The sequence below is a fragment of the Amphiprion ocellaris genome, chromosome 2, assembly GCF_022539595.1.
Source record: "Amphiprion ocellaris isolate individual 3 ecotype Okinawa chromosome 2, ASM2253959v1, whole genome shotgun sequence".
NCBI classification, from domain to species: Eukaryota; Metazoa; Chordata; class Actinopteri; family Pomacentridae; genus Amphiprion; species Amphiprion ocellaris.
In genome coordinates this window covers 32,174,963-32,193,179 of record NC_072767.1, presented here as the reverse complement: position 1 = coordinate 32,193,179, position 18,217 = coordinate 32,174,963, and the positions used below count along the sequence as shown (strand labels likewise).

General features: G+C 38.4%; 1 protein-coding gene across 2 annotated transcripts in view; it reads right to left on the bottom strand.

Annotated features, from left to right (window-relative positions):
- rab6ba (RAB6B, member RAS oncogene family a) overlaps positions 1-18,217 on the bottom strand; it is a 77,218-nt gene that overhangs the window by 22,562 nt on the left and 36,439 nt on the right. The window contains exons 3-5 of one of the 2 annotated variants that reach the window (XM_035945825.2): positions 7,125-7,178; positions 6,486-6,612; positions 3,754-3,865 (exon numbers count right to left, since the gene is read on the bottom strand). In XM_035945825.2, the coding sequence (XP_035801718.1) occupies positions 3,754-3,865; positions 6,486-6,612; positions 7,125-7,178 (293 nt within the window). The remainder of the gene's footprint in view (positions 1-3,753; positions 3,866-6,485; positions 6,613-7,124; positions 7,179-18,217) is intronic. The other variant, XM_023264969.3, reaches the window with a different exon arrangement.

The following is an 18,217-nucleotide window of genomic DNA, read 5'->3' as shown; positions in this document are numbered from 1 at the left end:
ACAAGTGCCACAATTACTTCTTGCAGTGTCTGTTAAAATGTGCCTGCTCGCAACAATCTGATGGCAGCTTGCAGCATGAGTGAGTTATGGAAGTCATTGGTCAAAGGAGGAATGAGGTGTGTCAGCAAATAAACAGCTGATTCGGGTGTCAACATTTGGCTGCGATTGTTCAACAACATTGGTCTGAGGCTGCCATCCAGCTATACGACATTTTCTAGATTGACATTATACACTCTCTTTTATTGCTTTTCAGCACTGAATCATGATCAGTTTAATCTGCCAACACTTGTTGTATGCACAGTCTCAGCCGCTGAAGCTTGTAACTCTTTTAGAGGAGTCATACGTGTGTTTTGGTGGCCTTCGTCACAAGCCTTTTTCTTGCACTGTCACTCAGGTTTTGACAAGGACCTGCTCTAGGCAGATTTACACATGTCCTATATACCCTCCATTTCTTAATGATGGATTGAACTGTACTCCAAAAGTTATTCAGTGGATGGATAATTTATTATATCCACCCACCTTCCAAAACCTTCTCTCATAGTGAATCCAAATAAATCATCATCAGCAGAGATGCTACTGAAACCAGAGCTAATGTAGCAGTAGTCACTGAGTAAACATAATAATGTAATAATGACATTGATTATTTATCTCTATTCACTAGCATGTCCAACAACATTTGCATGGAGGATGTCACTATAATCAACCTGAGTTTTCTTTGCGATTATTATATTCAAAATGACTTGTTAACATGACGCTGATACTAACACTTAAGATGACACTGTTTGAAAATGGAGCCTTGAAAACTGGTCAGGCAAAAAGCCATTTTCATTCTTCTGCAAGGATTTGGGGGGAAAAACAACTCAGACTCATTCATACAGCAAAAAGCTTGTTGTACCTTCAACATAGCAAGATAGCGGAGTATGAAGAGCTGATGTAATGCAGTAAACACCTTTACTCCTTTCCCATGGAGCATTTACTTAGGGTTTAACTTCAGGACCACATTTGACACAAATATTGTAGTGAAGCCAAATTACCCATAAATTTAATATAAAAGGCTCAGTAAATTGAGGCACTCTTGCTGGAGGCCTGCATATTTAAAATGTCCCATTTTGCAGTTTAATATCACAGCTCACTTAGCGAAATATATAAGACAAAACCTTAAATTCAAGCGACTAACAGTTCACTGTTATTTAGAAAGATCTTAATATCTTCTTTACATTGTGTGGGATAATTTATGTGCATGCATAGACTTGTGTAGTCTTAATGTACCTATGCAATCTCAGTGTTGCCCGAAACCAAAGATCTTATTCTTTGCCTGTTGTTATGGCAGCCATGAACTTTTATTGACAGATCCAGTGAGATACATCCTGGAAACTGCCATCAGCAGCATTTTTCTTGCTTTCCCTTCACTTACTGACGTGCTGTGAACTAAGACACAAGTATGCCAATGGGATTTTCTATGTGCAGCTGTAACAGTTTTTGTTACTGCACGGGGAAAATAATGCTGACCGTAACAATTAAATTACTCACCATACGAGGATACGTTAACTGTGTCAAAATTGACATTCAGTGCAGCTGGATATCTGACAAATGGAGAGAGGAGGACGATACCTTGAAGTCATCGTGTGTGAAAATCACATTAAAATCATTCAGCTATGCCAAGAAGATTAAAATAATTTGCTCAAGTAAAGCAATGACATGATATGTGTCTGAAGCAAAGAGGAAAACAAGGACTTAAAACAGTATCTGTCCAAACTAAAATTAAGTATGCCCCTGATGAAGTCGTTACTTAAGACATCAGAGAAGCAAAAATACAGAAAAAAGATGAAACAATGCCACAAACTGGGATAATTTACCGTATTATCGCGACCATAAGGCGCACTTAAAAGTCTTAAATTTTCTCCAAATGGACGGAGCGCCTTATAACGCGGTGCGCCTTATGTGTGCACCGAGTTCCAAAATCTGTAAACATTACTGTGTTACTTTGATGAGCTCCGCTTGACTGACTGAGAGCATTTCCTGCTGACACGCTGCTTATATAGAGAAAAGGTGGACGTGACAGAGGACAGCATGAGAACGTTAAAGGGGGAAGTGTGGGCGTGAAAGAAGACGCTAAAGGCACGCCCCCAGTTGGTATATAGTGCCGGTATCTGCTGGACAGTGTTAAAACAGAGTCAACAGGAGATATGTCTGAAGGCAAATTAAAATTACGGTCCAGTACTGGTAACTCCTGTGACGACAATTGGAAAAATGTTGTTCATGTTGTTTCCAGGTTTTTCCAGTTTTTACAAAGTAATTAATCAAATAAATTTACTTTTTATGTTGTCTTTTTAAGATTTATGGCATCATGACTGTGTCTGCAGAGTTCTCTTCACTTCTAACCATGGTTGTTCCTTTTCATAGAGGTGTAGAACTTTATACTGCAGAGAAAAATTAGCCAACAGTGAGTAAAAATGCAATACTAGTAAAACAAAAACACCCAGGAACTGCTTGTGTTTCAGAGGGTTAAAATCCACTGAAAACTTATTGATGTATTTGAATGTTTTTTCTGTCTTTTGTCTCTCATTAATCTGAACATGAACAGACACATGAACAAAATGTTGTAAGTGTTGTTTAATGAGACGATACTGTTTATGGACTACTTTTTGGTTAAGTCTCTCTTGTAATTATATCTCCGGAGACTTTCTGAATAAATAAAGGTTACAGAATAAAAGAGAAATACATACATTAGACCACCGAAATTCTATATATCTAAATATGCTAGGGGAAAATAAAAAACTTGCAGTGGATCAGCTTTACTTTCTACGCCTCGAAACGATGATTACATTTCATAAGAAGCCAACTTATAAAAGATTAGCAGGGCGTTTTTCATATTTTACTGATTACTTTGCATCTGAAATTTATCTCTAGCCTGCATTGTGTACGCATGCATCATTAATACATTATGTCACCAGGACACAAGCAATTTTATGGTTCAGTTCTCTCTTTATATTCTCCTGTTCTTCCACTACTGTATAGTTCTGCTTCACGTAGTTTCATTTTTACTCTGCTCCTCTAAACATTCCCCTTTCAAATCAATTTTTTCCATCTCACAGCTCTATTAAACATCCCGTCTCATCAGCATTTTCTCAATTTCAGGTTATATACCTACTTATGCAGTACATATCCATAAAAAAGAATTCCCTCGTGCACACAGCACACAAAGTGTCACCGGAGACTAAATCGCTGAATGATTTCCTCAAGCAAGCAATAATTTACTCATTTCAAAGCAAGTGGTTTGACAAGACGTGCTTCAACAAGAGGCAGCTGAGTTGACTAATATCCCACCATAATTACGCCAATAACAGTAAACATAACCAGTTATGCTAATGACTGCATTCATTAGAATATTTGATATATTATGTAGCAAGCATTAATTTCTCATACCTGCCTTTCTATAACACTGAAGCGATATTAATGATAAATTCATATGGCGTCAGACTGGTCTTGACATAATCATTTCTACCTCATTAATACACAGATTTATTCAGCAAGACGCTTCAACATCTAATCAAGTCGTCTGCTCTGCAGGGGCAGGCAATGCAGTCAGTCTGATGCTGCTGCCATGTTTTGTTCTTCATGTATTGTGTTCAACAGACTGACAGACAGACCAGCACTTTGCACATCACAGTTGCCATGGTGTCAGGACAAAAAAAGAGATGTTGACTAGAAGACAAACTGTGATATAAGGCAAGTGTATTTGTAACGTCATACCTCTTGTCTGCTAAGTCTGTTTTGTTGCCGACGAGCATAATGATGACGTCACTTCCTCTCTCTGTTCTCACGTCATCGATCCACTTTGACGTCTGCTGGAACGAGTTGACATCTGTTGAGAAAGGAAAGAAGCAGAACAGAGTTAAATAACAATCATGTTTGTACACCCTAAGTGACACATGGTACACTACCACCAGTCCTGCTGTTACTGATCTAATTAAAACATAATTTACATTAAATCGGAAATTTTTATACAGCGGGGCGCTTGTTATCGTCAGCTGTCACAAACAGGCTCAAAGGAAGCAACAAATAGGGATTACACACAATAGACCTCCTTAAATCTATTGAAATGTATTAAAGCTAAACAAACATGAAACAACAGAGTGTGGAAGTCAGCTAAATTGGTGAATGAATGTGCGTTGTGTGTGTGTGGAGGTGTTGAAGGTGCAAACACAAAAGAAAGCTGATGCCAGTTGAATGGAAGAAACTGAGAGAGTGAACACATGCCAGCTTTCATAACCTGGAAGGCCCATGTGAGCTTCAGTTTCTTAATTTATGTAAAGGAAAACAACCTTCAGGAACCATGGTGAGGGTTCAAACTATAAAGGAATATAATGGATGTAGTTATGCTTCAGTAGTTGTATATGTATATTTATATTTTACTGAAGAAAAAAAGTGAAAATGCCCCTGTTGAAGACATTCTCGCAACATTATGTAGTGTGTAAAACAAAACTGTCAGCTTCTTTTATTTTTCACGACGACAAATGCACATACTCTAAATATTAAGGTGGGATGTTTCCCCTGTGCCCCCCTTAAAATCTACACCTATGGGTGCATACATCACTTCTTTCTGTATACATAATCTTACAGTACTAGCTAATAGATAGACAATACTATATGATGCACACAGAACTAGAATTACACTATAAATCAATGTACAGCCGTGCATGTTCCCGGCTCTGTAACATGTTATGGGTCTTAATAAATCCCTTTGACCTTGCTTTGTTCATTGAGTATGCAGGCTTGCTGGTATGCAGAGTGAGGGTCGTATCACATTCGTAGACTTGGAATTTGATGAGACAAGACTCCACGTCAGTTTCAAGGTGAAAAGGGAACATGGTTAGCGTGGGTGGGAGGGTAACCCATGTTTTACCATAATATTAGGAATAAAAATTAATTTCCGTGGGGCGAGTCATGTTGAGTGTCTTTTCTTTTTTTCAGCTGTCAAACAGAAGCCACTGGCAGATCTGAGAGAAGAAAATGTTGCTTTCCGTCATGGTAAAAAAAAAAAAAAAAGATATATACTCCTCACGAAACCAACTGGAAAACGTTCATTTAGTTTTTCAGATTTTTAGTTCTTTGGTTGAGTATGACTATTTAAAAGCCGTATGACTGTAGGCAGGACTGACTGGCTAAAAGGCATAGGTAAACTTTAAAATAACCCAATAGCTTAACTGGACATTTATGACTTAAACTAAATTAATGCACACTGAGCCTCGGTTAAGAAGTTGGGAGCACTCATTTATTTAACCACCAACAATCTAACATAAGATCTCAGCCATAAAATGTAGATAACTGTACTAGTTTCAGTCACACTTACTGGTTCTTCAGAGAATTTGAATCTCTTTTCACTTTGTGGGGTGGATCCAATTTGCCTTTGGGAAATATCACAAAGATATTTGTAGAATCTGATCTCGGATCTTACTGCTCTGAAAAATCGGTCACATAGTTTCATAAACAGTGACATTTAAAGAACCGGTGTGTAGGATTCTGTGGCATGCTGCGGTGAAAGGTCCTCTCTAAAGTCACTGTTTGCTTTGTTTATCATGGGCTCTGTGGAAGAGGACCTACTCTCTCTGACATTAAGAGTTCATTCTAAGGTAACAAAAACACAATGATTCTTATTTTCAAGTAATTTTACACTAATAAAAACATCACTATTAATACTACATTCCATTTTTGCCAATAATTCCCCTTAACTCCTGCACACTGGACCTTTAACCCTGTGGTTGCACTGAGCATGTAGTGTAATGTATGTGGACTGTTTCAATTAAATTAAATTAGAATTGATCAAATTGGCAACACCAGGAAGGAGAGCAGTGTGTAAGTGGAGCATATGCAACACATAGATCTTCTCAGTAAACACGAAAATAGAGCAGTCTACATGAGGTGCATGCAACACTTTTATGCAGAAATCAGTCAAGTGTCTGTATTTGTTAAATTAAAAACCAATATGTATGCAGAAAATTACGTTATATCACATAGGGCTTCCACTTTGGGATTTTTAATCACCCTCAACATTTATTTTGCCAACAACTGATTGCTCCATAACCTTATGCCTTACAGACTGTAGTCTATAGATGTCAACTTACCCACATTACACAAATTCAACGAAAACTTTTAAGTTTTGTAGCAGTGCGTTGTGTCTAGAAACTAAAGACGCAAAATGAAGGCTCACCATTTTGTTTTGCCTGGGACTCACCGCAATACACCATATGTCTACTGTAGGTGTAGCCATTATAAAGAAACATTTCATGACACATCTGTTCCACGAATAGTCCACATACATGTTTAACATAGCCAAAGTTTAAGAGTCAGAGAGAGATGATTTCTGGGTATGCATTTTGAAAGCAAATTAGTAAAAAAATAAGCCTGAATGTGTTTATAGATACATTTACAAACAGAGAAAGCAGCTTGATGTGAAATACAAAAGCGTCTTTGAGGGCACTGACTTGTAATGTCGTAGACCACCACGGCCACAGTGGAGTCCCGGATATAACTGGGGATGAGGCTCCTAAAGCGCTCCTGTCCTGCTGTGTCCCAGAGCTGCAACCTCACCTGGGGTTCAGAGAGAGAAAGCTGAGGAGGCTGAGATTATTCAGATAATCAGAGAGCCTAGAAATAGTCAGCTCCCTCCAGACACACACACACACACACACACACACACACACACACACACACACACACACACACACACACACACACACACACACACACACACACACACACACACACACACACACACACACACACACACACACACACACACACAGGACAAGATGTACAAGCAGGCATTGTTTAGATGGTGGATGCTTCATTTCCAAGGTCGCACTGCTATATGATAGATTCTCTGAGATAAACAGACAGATAAACAGCAGAAGGGTTTGACTGTATTCATCTAGAAAGCTACAAAGATGAGACGCTGTTCATCAGCACTGCTGAATAGTCTGGATGTATCCCATACATTACTGCAGAGACAAACACCATTACAGTACAGTCGTGTTTCTCTGAGAGAATGAATTGTTGCACTGCAGACATAAACATCTAGCACCTCTGTCATGACATCAAGCAGATGTAATTTAGGTTCTCACCGTTCGATCTTCCAAATACATGGTTTTCGACAGGAAGTCAATCCCAATTGTGGCCTGGTTTAGAGAAGGAGAGAAGACATCCACAGATCAACATCATTCTACATACTATGAGAAGCAAACAGCAGCTGATTATTGCACATCAAAAATGCAACAGATGAAGAAGAGGACAGATTACCGTAAAATCCTGAGCTCACTGCAGTACGATCACATCACATCACCCTGATGTACGGGAGAAATCAATATCTGCATAATACAATGCAATCTAACACCATATAATGCCTTTGTGACGCTCCTAATGTTCAGTTTTAGCTCTGTTTAGCTTCTACTCCGATAATTAAATACAAACAGCTGCTACACAGGTCAAAGTATATCAGCATTATTGTGTAAATATTCCATTTAAATAATCAGATCAATTGTATAATTTCAAAATGTAGTTTGAGTATTTTGTTTCGTTTTTACCCTCAAATGGGCTGCTTATAATCACGCTTCATAACATCCGCATTATCATCCATTTACGCAGCAATAGCAGTCTAATCTTTCCCTTATTGTGTCACGAGGCAGATGGCACTGTGTTCCCTCTTCAAGCGATGTTTACTTTGCACAGCCAAGCCCACGGCTTACTGCTTTGCTGCCTGCCATATCATCAGGTGCTGTGGTCCAGCCAAATCAAAACCAAGGAAATCAATGTTAAACTGCAGATCTGTGTTTGTTTGTTGTTCAGGATTTTTGATGCCAGAGCTGCACGGCGTTGGAAATGTGAAAATAAACTTTAACATCTCACAATTACAAAGAAGACTTCTTTTCAAAATAAACTAATCAGTAGTGGAAAATTATGTATACAATTATAATGATGTTTAGTTACAGTAGTAACTATTGTATTGATATTTTACAGTCATTCAAGACTTTCTGTTGGGAATCTTTCTGATATACTATTGGATAGCATGCAACAGGGCTGCGGGATACAGCTGAAAAAATTACCACAATAAATGTTTCAATTCAGTCAATTATATATACACTACTGTTCAAAAATTTGGGGTCACCCAGGCAATTTCATGTTTTCCATGAAAACATTCACTTTTATTCATGTGCTAAAATAACTGCACAAGGATTTTCTAATCATCAATTAGCCTTTTAACATGATTAACTAACACAATGTAGCATTACAGGAGTGATGGTTGCTGGAAATGTTCCTCTGTACCCCTATGTAGATATTCCAATAAAAATCATCCATTTCCAGCTAGAATAGTCATTTATCACATTAACAATGTCCAGACTGTATTTCTGCTTAATTTAATGTTATCTTCATTGAAAAAAATGCTCTTTTTTCAAAATGAAGGACATTTCTAAGTGACCCCAAACTTTTGAATGGTAGTGTATATATAATTCTAATGACTAATCAATTTTAATAAAAGAAACCCAAAATGAGTGTAATTTGAATTTAACCACTGTATTATAATAAATATAATAAAACTATATTATATATTTATCAATGTGCACAGGTAATAAACTTAATGATCAAGCAACAAAGACAGAGAAACACACCAATTAATACATTTTTCATATATCTGTAATTAGAAACAAGGATAAAGACATGATTTTGCCTCTACGTTAAATGAACGAACTAAAACAAGAAGTAAAACCTGTTGGCACAAATAAAGAAACCAGTCCAAAACTGCTGCGCCTTAGTGGCTGAGAACTCCAACATCGAGACTGTTAGCCATCATGGTAGAGGGTCATGGGTGACAGGCGGCCGCAGCCTCTATTAATGGAGGTCTGCAAGCAACAACATGGGCAATAAGAGGCCCAGGGAACTGCAGACTAGCACACCTTTTTTTTTTTTTTTTTTAGCACACCTGAGGAGCCCTGCATGGAAGCCACGGAGAGAGCGACTGTGGCTGAAGGAGCTTCATTATCAAGGGACACGATGAACTGCTAATATCCAGGGAGGAGCTCACTTAGGGTTTCATACAACTGAACTTTGCGTTTTGTTATTCGGTTATCATGGCAGTTTGTATCGAATGCGTTAAAGTGAAACTATTGAACATTCTGTAAAACTATCATTTTATTTATATTGAGGAAGTGCGTGATATTTGATATTTTTCAGCATCATTTTATCGCCCATATTTTTAAGAACAAATTATATACTGTAGGAGACTGAAGAGTTTGTAAAGAGAGATGTTTGCTGACAGGTGGCAACGGCAGACGTGATACGTGTCCCTTTCATGCAGCGCATCCAGATGTCTACTATCTCGCTGTATATGTAGGGGGATGAGGGTTTAAAGGGTTCACTGCTAGTTGTTGCAGAACTCCTTCAGGATTACACAGCAGTCCCCAGCTGCATGTTTAAGACCTGTGGACCCCCACCTGTAAACTCCAGCTTCGGCCAGCTGGAGTCAGCACCGTATATGTGTGATAGGTGTGGCTGACAGACTGAACAATCCTGGAAACCTGTCTGCAGAGGAAGCAGCTATCTTCTACTGTTATTTGTACTAAAATACACAGTGACATTTTTTTTTACCCGTCTGCCATTAAGCAGGTGGATGTGCACTGTATGGTGTGTTTTTCTGTTAAGCAGTCCAGCAGGGTGCCCAATGCCCACTTTGACAGAACTGGGCATCAGCAGCTTGATCACGCACTTGTTTCCTTGGCGATGCCAGCTACCACAGTGGACTAACTCAGAAAGTCTGGCATGAAGACAGGACGTCATTTACACTCCTGCTTTAGACTGAGCAAGATCAAGCACTGCTAGGATGAAACTAAACAGCCTCAAAGAATCCAAATTAGAAAGTATTCGATACAAAATGATAACGAGTGAAATAAAAATATATCTTTTGGTTGCAGCAGCTCCAAAACAAACAGATGGATTACACAAAGCTCCGAAATTAATTCCTTATTATTTCTGGCAGAATATGCTTTAAAAGTATTTTAAAACTTTATGTTCTCCCGAGTAAATTGCTGCATGGTAGAAGTTAAAAGTAGCAATAATTGTATTAAACTACCAAACGCAAAAACATAAAAATGCCTTTAAGTCCAAAACATATACAATTACAGACTATTATTAACATTTTGAATGCAGTTAAAAGCATAAAGAGGTTTTCTGAGGGAATGGCAGAGGTGGTATAGGTTCATCCTGAACCCAGTTTTAAATATAGAATCCCACACAGCAACTATACATGAACAGATTAGATCACGAGAAATTATTAACATAGTCTTTAAATTTTTAACTAGCACACATCGTTAGAAGACAGACCCATTCTGCTGGCAAGTAAGACGAGAAATGCTTTTAACAGATCTGAGAAGGTTCAGGGACACTATATTTGTAATGTATTGTTGACATTTTAACTTGAATATTAAGTGAAATTATTAAATAAGCTGATTTCTACTGCTTTCTTTAGTTGAGAAGATATCAGGAGACATATAATAGTTGAATTTACAGCTGTGGCCAAAGATAAACATCACACTAATGGTAAAATAAAGCTCCAAGCTAAAATTGGTATTTACCTTTGAGCTCGATCAATTTATCAATTAGCTGATATTATAGATTTATGGGTATCTCTGTCTATGTTGTTTGGTATGCAAACCTAATATAGAAAAACATGCTTGATGTAATGTACAAACTGTGCCATCACATAGTTTGTCCAACACAGCGGCTTTGACTAAATTGTAATTTTGGCTGATGTAGCGAAACAGGAATGACAATTTTAATACTTTTTCTTTTCAGATCTAAAAAAATCTAGTTGACAACCACAACATTCATCTGAAACTATTTCAGTCAATTTTCAAGCAAGACTAGCCAACACTTGCTAGTACCAGCTTTTAATCAAATGCTTTACTGTTGCATGGGCTGCTGTGACAATGTAAATTTCCCCTGGCATGGGGAGAAATAAAGGACTTATCTTATCTTTTTATTTCTTATGTAACTGAAATAAAAACAAGACATTTGAAAAATGTCACCCTGAGCTATGTCAAAACAACAGACTAAACAGCTACCAAAGACAAGAGATGAGAAAAAGCAGACAGAAATGACACATTTGTCTGCATAGAACTACTGTATTTTCGCGACCATAAGGCGCACTTAAAAGTCTTAAATTTTCTCCAAAATTGACGGAGCGCCTTATAACGCGGTGCGTCTTATGTGTGCACCGAGTTCCAACATCTGTTAATGTTCTTGTATGACTTTGGTGAGCTCCGCTTGACTGACTGAGAGCATTTCCTGCCGACACGCTGCTTATATAGAGAAAAGGCGGACGTGACAGAGGACAGCATGAGAACATTAAAGGGGGAAGTGTGGGCGTGAAAGAAGACGCTAAAGGCACGCCCCCAGTTGGTATATAGTGCCGGTATTTGCATTATGCAAAACAACATGGGTTTGGCGTCACCGTCCCTGTTGATCTGTGACTCCATGCGCGTCCATCTCACAGCCGCTGTGAAAAACCAAGTGCAGCAAATGAACTCGGAGCTTGCTATCATTCCGGGAGGCTTGACGAAGGAACTCCAACCGCTGGACATCGGTGTAAACAGGGCGTTCAAAGTGAAGTTGCGAACGGCGTGGGAGCGATGGATGACAGATGGCGAACACAGTTTTACTAAGACTGGGAGGCAGCGCCGGGCGAGTTACGCCACAATTTGTGAATGGATTGCGGATGCTTGGGCTAACGTGTCTGCTTGCACTGTTGTTCGAGCTTTCGCAAAAGCCGCCATCATTTATGAGGAGCCGCACGGCAACGAGACTGACTCTGACAATGACGAGCGGGAACCTGGCGTGTTCCATGGAGAACTAGCCCAGCTGTTCATTTCGGATACAGAAGATGAGGACTTTGATGGATTTGTGAATGAGGATTGATCAAAAAACAACGTGAAAACATTGCTAAATACTTCAATAAAGTACAACTGAACTCAGTTTTGCTTCCGCTGCCTTTTTTAAAACACACGCTAGCATGCATGTTTTAAGCTAGTACAGGTATGTTTTACCTGCACGCGCTCTATAATCCGGTGCGTCTTATGTATGTGTTAAATACAGAAATAGCACCCGGAACTGAGACTGGGCCTTTTAATACGGTGCGCCTTATGTATGTGTTAAATACAGAAATAGCACCCGGAACTGAGACTGGGCCTTTTAATACGGTGCGCCTTATGTATGTGTTAAATACAGAAATAGCACCCGGAACTGAGACTGCGCCTTTTAATACGGTGCGTCTTATGTATGTGTTAAATACAGAAATAGCACCCGGAACTGAGACTGGGCCTTTTAATAAGGTGCGCCTCATGGTCGCGAAAATACGGTAATCAAACAAATACAAGATCTTGTACTGATTATTTTTTCCATTGTGCTCTTGCTGCTTTTATGCAAGTTGAAGATCTGAATATTTCCTCCACCACTGCTGCTCCCACCAGGACTTTCAAGGTCCAGTATCTGGCAGGGACGCTGTTTAACCAACAGACCTTGAGTTGCAGTGAGAATGCTGGCATTTGCTCATGGCTCTGTATTTGACAGCAGTTTCTGAACACACAAAATCCGATTAATTTCAAGTTAACTGCCAGCACAAGGAGGGGGACTGAATCTGCGTATGATCGACTCTCCGTCCTCAGACAGCCAGCTGTGTTTATAATACACGTGGAACACAACAATTATGGCATGCTGATTTTTAAATTATACTAATTACAAATGTCAGTGCAGATTCACAGTTGTTCTATTTAACGAACATTACTCATGTTGCAAAGCATTATGGACATATTCCTACCACACTACAACATTAATTTTACACTGAAACGGCATCCAATCCAGGTAGAAGACAAGATAGAAGATTACTTATCAGTTATTGTTTTTCAATTCATCATTTAGTCTTAAAAACATTTTTTTAAAAAAGAACAGCGTGCAAAATGTCACATCCTCACGTTGTTTACTTTATGACACCACTAATTTAAGGGGATAAGTAATTCAGCTGCTGAAATATAAAGCTTTTACTTAAGAGAACATTCATTAAGAAAAACAGCTTGCAATGATTACACTAATTGTTTCAATTCTTTAAAGGAAATAAATAATTTTGTTTGTAACATTGAAACTTTATCTTAAACTGCTGTTTTTAGGCTACAACTGATGATAACTTTCATTATAAATTAAGCTGCTCATTATTTTCTCAATTAACTAATAACCTGTTTAGCTTATTTAATGTCAGAAAGCAATGAAAATGCTGCAATTTTGAGACAATCAGCATCAGCTGATTACCGTGGCTGCACTGAATGATTATTTTCACTGTCAATTAACCTGTTGATTGTTTTCTCGATTAATTAAATAGTTCAATATTCTCTAACATGTCAGAAAATAGTGAAAAATGTCGATCAATGGCTCCCAAAGCCCAAAACGACATCATCAAATATCTTATTCTGTCCATAACTCAAAGATATAACTGTCATACAGGGGGAAAGAAACCAAAAAATATTCAAATTTAAGGGGCTGGAGTTGGAGAATTTTTACTTTTTTCTGAAAACTTATTTAAACAAACAACTATTAACAATTATCACAATAGTTGCCAATTAATTTAATGGTCGACAGCTAATTGAATAATTGACAAATTGTTGCAGCTTCTAGGCCTGACAAGCTAGTGCAGCTAATTTCCACACTTCCAATTCAGAAAGCTTTGCTTGAAATGCTGCCAACAAAATGCATATATTACAAATTTAATTTTTGCTTGAGGAGGAAAAACTATGTGGCTCAGTGAGCAGGAGAAAGGAGGAGAAGCAGAGGGAGAAAACAAGTCATTGCTAACTGCTAATCTAACAGACAAGACCAATGCAGATAATAACTGTGTTAAATGAATGCTCATTTAGGTTCAGCAATTTTGTGTCTCATTTGTTATTATTATTACATTGCTGTATCCCAACAACAACAACATGATATCGGCATTATATATTAGCCTTCTGCCGCTAGGGCTGAGCAATTAATGATTTTAAATCAATGCCAAAACAATTCAATTAGCAAATCACAATGGCTGCAATTAAGGAAGATGGGGGTGTGACTACTAAGTAATGAAACTGATGCTGTAATTTATTTTTATTTAATTTGAGCAGATTGAATCTTTCAGGGGTTGTTTATGTCGCACATTGATCAATGTATACTACATGGATCATCATGCACACAGTGGTTCCACTGAGTCTCATTATTTAACAGCCAAACCTTGTACATTTTACGGCACGTTGGAGTGTAAAAACTGTCCCGTCAACAGTTTTACAAATTCATGTGGTCCTTCTTGTGTGACAGATACTTGTTTGACGGTGCCTCATGTGATCATGATCCATCCATTAAATCTATTACAGAGTAACTAGTAGCCAATCCATTAGTCATCAACTGTTAAATTACTGGTAAACATTCTCTAATTCCATCTTCTTAAATGTGAATATTTTTGGGTTTCTTTCCTGATGTATCACACTAAATTGAATATATTTTTATTTTGGATAAAACAAGACATTTGAGGATGTCATCTTAGCCTTTGGAGAAAACTGAATGATCTTCCTCATATTTTTTTTCTGATATTTTATAGATCTAACAACTAATTAAGTAATTGAAAAAATAGGACAGAAAAGAAAAATAATTGTTAGTTGCAGCCCTAGCCATCGGACATTGAAAAATCCATATCAGTCGACCTCTTAAAAATCACCCATCACAATTTCTAAGGTGATGCTTGATTTTCTGATTAATAACCTAAAACCTAAACATGTTTAAAATACTATTACATAAGACAGAGAAAATGTTAAATGAGAGGCTGGAAACAAGGGAAGTTTGGTTAGTTGGTTCCAGTTTCTTTTCCTAGAGAAATGATAAGCAATTACTTATTAAGCTTCTTATTAAAGAGCTCTATGCTGTTTTCTGACAGAGTGAAACGTATTATGCAGAAGATTGTTTGCAAACTGAAGCATTTTCAAATGTAGTCATGAAAAACTCAGCTGAAATGCAGAAAGAGGACCACAGTGGCATGAAGTCAAATTCTACACATCTACGGTCTTACGCTCTGTGGCATTTTAAATGAATTGCACAATAAATAAGATTCGCCACGTGTTACACTAAGCAGCAGAATATTTGGGCAGAGCAGACAGATGCAATCACAGCCTGGTGGCCAGACCTGACTGACAGCTCCACCACAGCTGACAAAAGCATTCTGCCTCCAGAGGCCTCTGAGCCCTTTAGCATGTGCTGCCAGGCAGTGAGGACGCCTGCCTCTGTCTCTCTCGGCTGGATGGCTGCTTGATGGGAGACTGCTGCTTTAGAGGCAGCAAATGTGGCTCACCTCGCTCACATCCTCCTGCTGACTAAAGCAACTGCCACGCTCGGTTTCATCTTTCTGATGGCCCTCGGTCCCTAAATATACTGCTGCTCCTCCTTCAAAGGGCTGAACTGGATCTGCTCAAATCTGTGAGCTTGACATACATGAAAACAAAAACAAGTGGTGATACTGTGTGTAAGCCTGGAAACCACAGCTTCATATATCTTCCCATCAGGACAGATGTCTCCTGCAGGCTGCATTCATATCATTTTTCCACCCTCACTGGGCAAATCGAGCCTCCCTGCTGAGCGGCGGCATAAACACTCACACTGATCTAATGCATGCAGCATTTTAATTAATACTCAAAGGTCTCAGGAGTTGAACTAGAAAACATTGAGCCAGAGAGGAAAAGGAGTGGCATTAAGACAGAGGGCAGAACAGGGCACACACAGGAAAGAAAATACACCTATTTAAGAGAGACTGCGCTTCAGCTTTTGCTACAAAGCAGAGGTTATGGCACCCATAACATAATCATTCCTTCACTAGCTGAGAAAAAAAACAAGGAGGTATGTGTAAGAAGGGAATGACAAGTGTGTTTTTCTGGATGCCGGGTTAAGTGGCGGATTCAAACGTCTTTATTTCACACACAAATGAAATAAGCATCTGATTTCCATATTCCTCCCTAGCTGCTATCATTACAGTGGTGGGAGGCAGAGGCTGACATTAAACAGCAGATGGGGACTTTATTAAATAAGCAGATGCTATCTGTCCAGCTTCTGTGTGTCCTGTTAAAATGGCAGGTTAGGCTGAAAAAGCAATGCTGAGGAGAGCTCTCCATCTTTTTGGGCCTGTGCATACGGCCATTTGTCTAGAAAACTACGTTCCCACATGCTCCTCAGAATGACTACACTTTGACGGAGGCTGGATTTCAAAACGGTAATTTATCGAGCTGCATTCAGGTTCTGAGTTACAGCAGTGGCCTTGAAGCAAGACAGACTGCAGGCAACAACAGATGCCTGCATTCACTCTAGGTAATGGTACTACTTAAGAGTGTGCTACTCGCTGAAAATGATGCAGGAAATGACTGTGTCACATTTAGTATCCATGCATTAGAGGCTTCATTTATATAGATATTAATCTCATACCGTCTGGAACATACTGCACACAGTAATGCTGGGCTGAAATGGGGAAGAGTTTTTCAAAGATTGACACTGTGGGTCCCCTGTTGGACCAAACTGACACCCCACTGACACTATAGAGTTCTATTTCCCCATCTATGTCAATGAGTTAGTGTTATTCCAGATTTTGACACCAAGATTTTAATTTTTACCACAAATATTAATCAGTTTAGCTTATTAGTCACCTTGACTACTAATTGGTGACGGTATCAGCCCTGAAAAAGAACCAGCATTGTGTCAAAAATATTGATAGAATTAATATATATATTAAAGTCCAGACGTCAATACGCATGTGGACCGAACAACAAGTCAATCAGAACACAACATTCCGAAGTATAATGTTTTGTATTTTTAAATAATTTTTCTAATGATCCAACTCAATTTTAGTGAAATTAAATATCCAGTGGTTATGTGTGTTGTTGCTAGCGGAAGCATTGTTACACCAGGGAAATGTCTGTTTGCTAAATTTCAAAAACAAACCTGGCCTTGTGTTCTCCAGTACACATTTTCTAAAACAAATGCAAATATAAACATTATGTCAGAGTCAGAGATGATTTTTTTATTGGTTTTACTGATGCAACTGACTGCAGGCAAACAGCCATTTCTACCGCTAGACTCCAGTGTACTTTAAAGATCCCATATTTGACCACTTTTCAGCAAATAAACTAAAATCTCACATGTCCCCAGATTGTGTCTTTCAGTTTATCAGATCAAAATTTGCACAGATGATTAATTTCACCATGACTGTATAAGCCCTGGTTTTAGAGCTTTTCTGAACAAGATGTTTTGCTCTGAAATCCAATGAGCTGCTGTTGTTCTCACCTCCTTCAGGAAGTCTGTTTTTAGCTGGATGACTGTTGGTTACTTAGGTGTTAAACATCAGCTGGGTTGAATTCTTACTGGCTTGTAAAGCTGGGAGGCTAACTGGTTGTGTGGGGGTTAAGGAATGGCATAAATAAATGTCTTTACATGTTAATTGTTTTTATTTTACGCCTCCAAGTTCACAACAACCACAAAACACACAAAAAAAAATCACTATTCACCAAATAGGTTAATTATCTTAACTATATGTTGCTCAATAATTATAATATAATTTTTGCTGAATAACTGTTATTTAGTCTGTTTTTGGCAATCATTCCATAGGAATGAGGAAAAATCTGATGTGGACCTTTGAGAATCTTTGATAGATATTTAAAAAAGCACTTGTACCTACTGTGATCATTCAGCAGAAACCTTAGACTTTAAACATGAATCAATAAACAGATTAATTTCCTTTTCCCACTGCAGAGAAACTGATAAGAAAAGAGGTTGTGTAAACAGCTGTCATAATAAACCTGCTTCCCAGACGTTTAGTCCACAGCCAGCTTTGTCCAAATACAAACCACTTTTATAGAAATTTGGGGAAATGACTTTAAAGGAACTTCAGTGCAACACAGAAAATGATTATCTTAACAACAAAAAAGACTTGAGCTCTGACAGTTAATGTGAAATGTCTGTCGCTGGAGTTTTTCATGACTTATGAATGTGGAAATGTAAGAAGATACAGAAGCAGCTGTGAAAGCGCAGCATCACAGAGCTAACACAGACAATTTAATCCACACTCAATGAGCCATCCAAATCTCATTACCGCACAGTGCTTATGTGAACACTGAAGTAT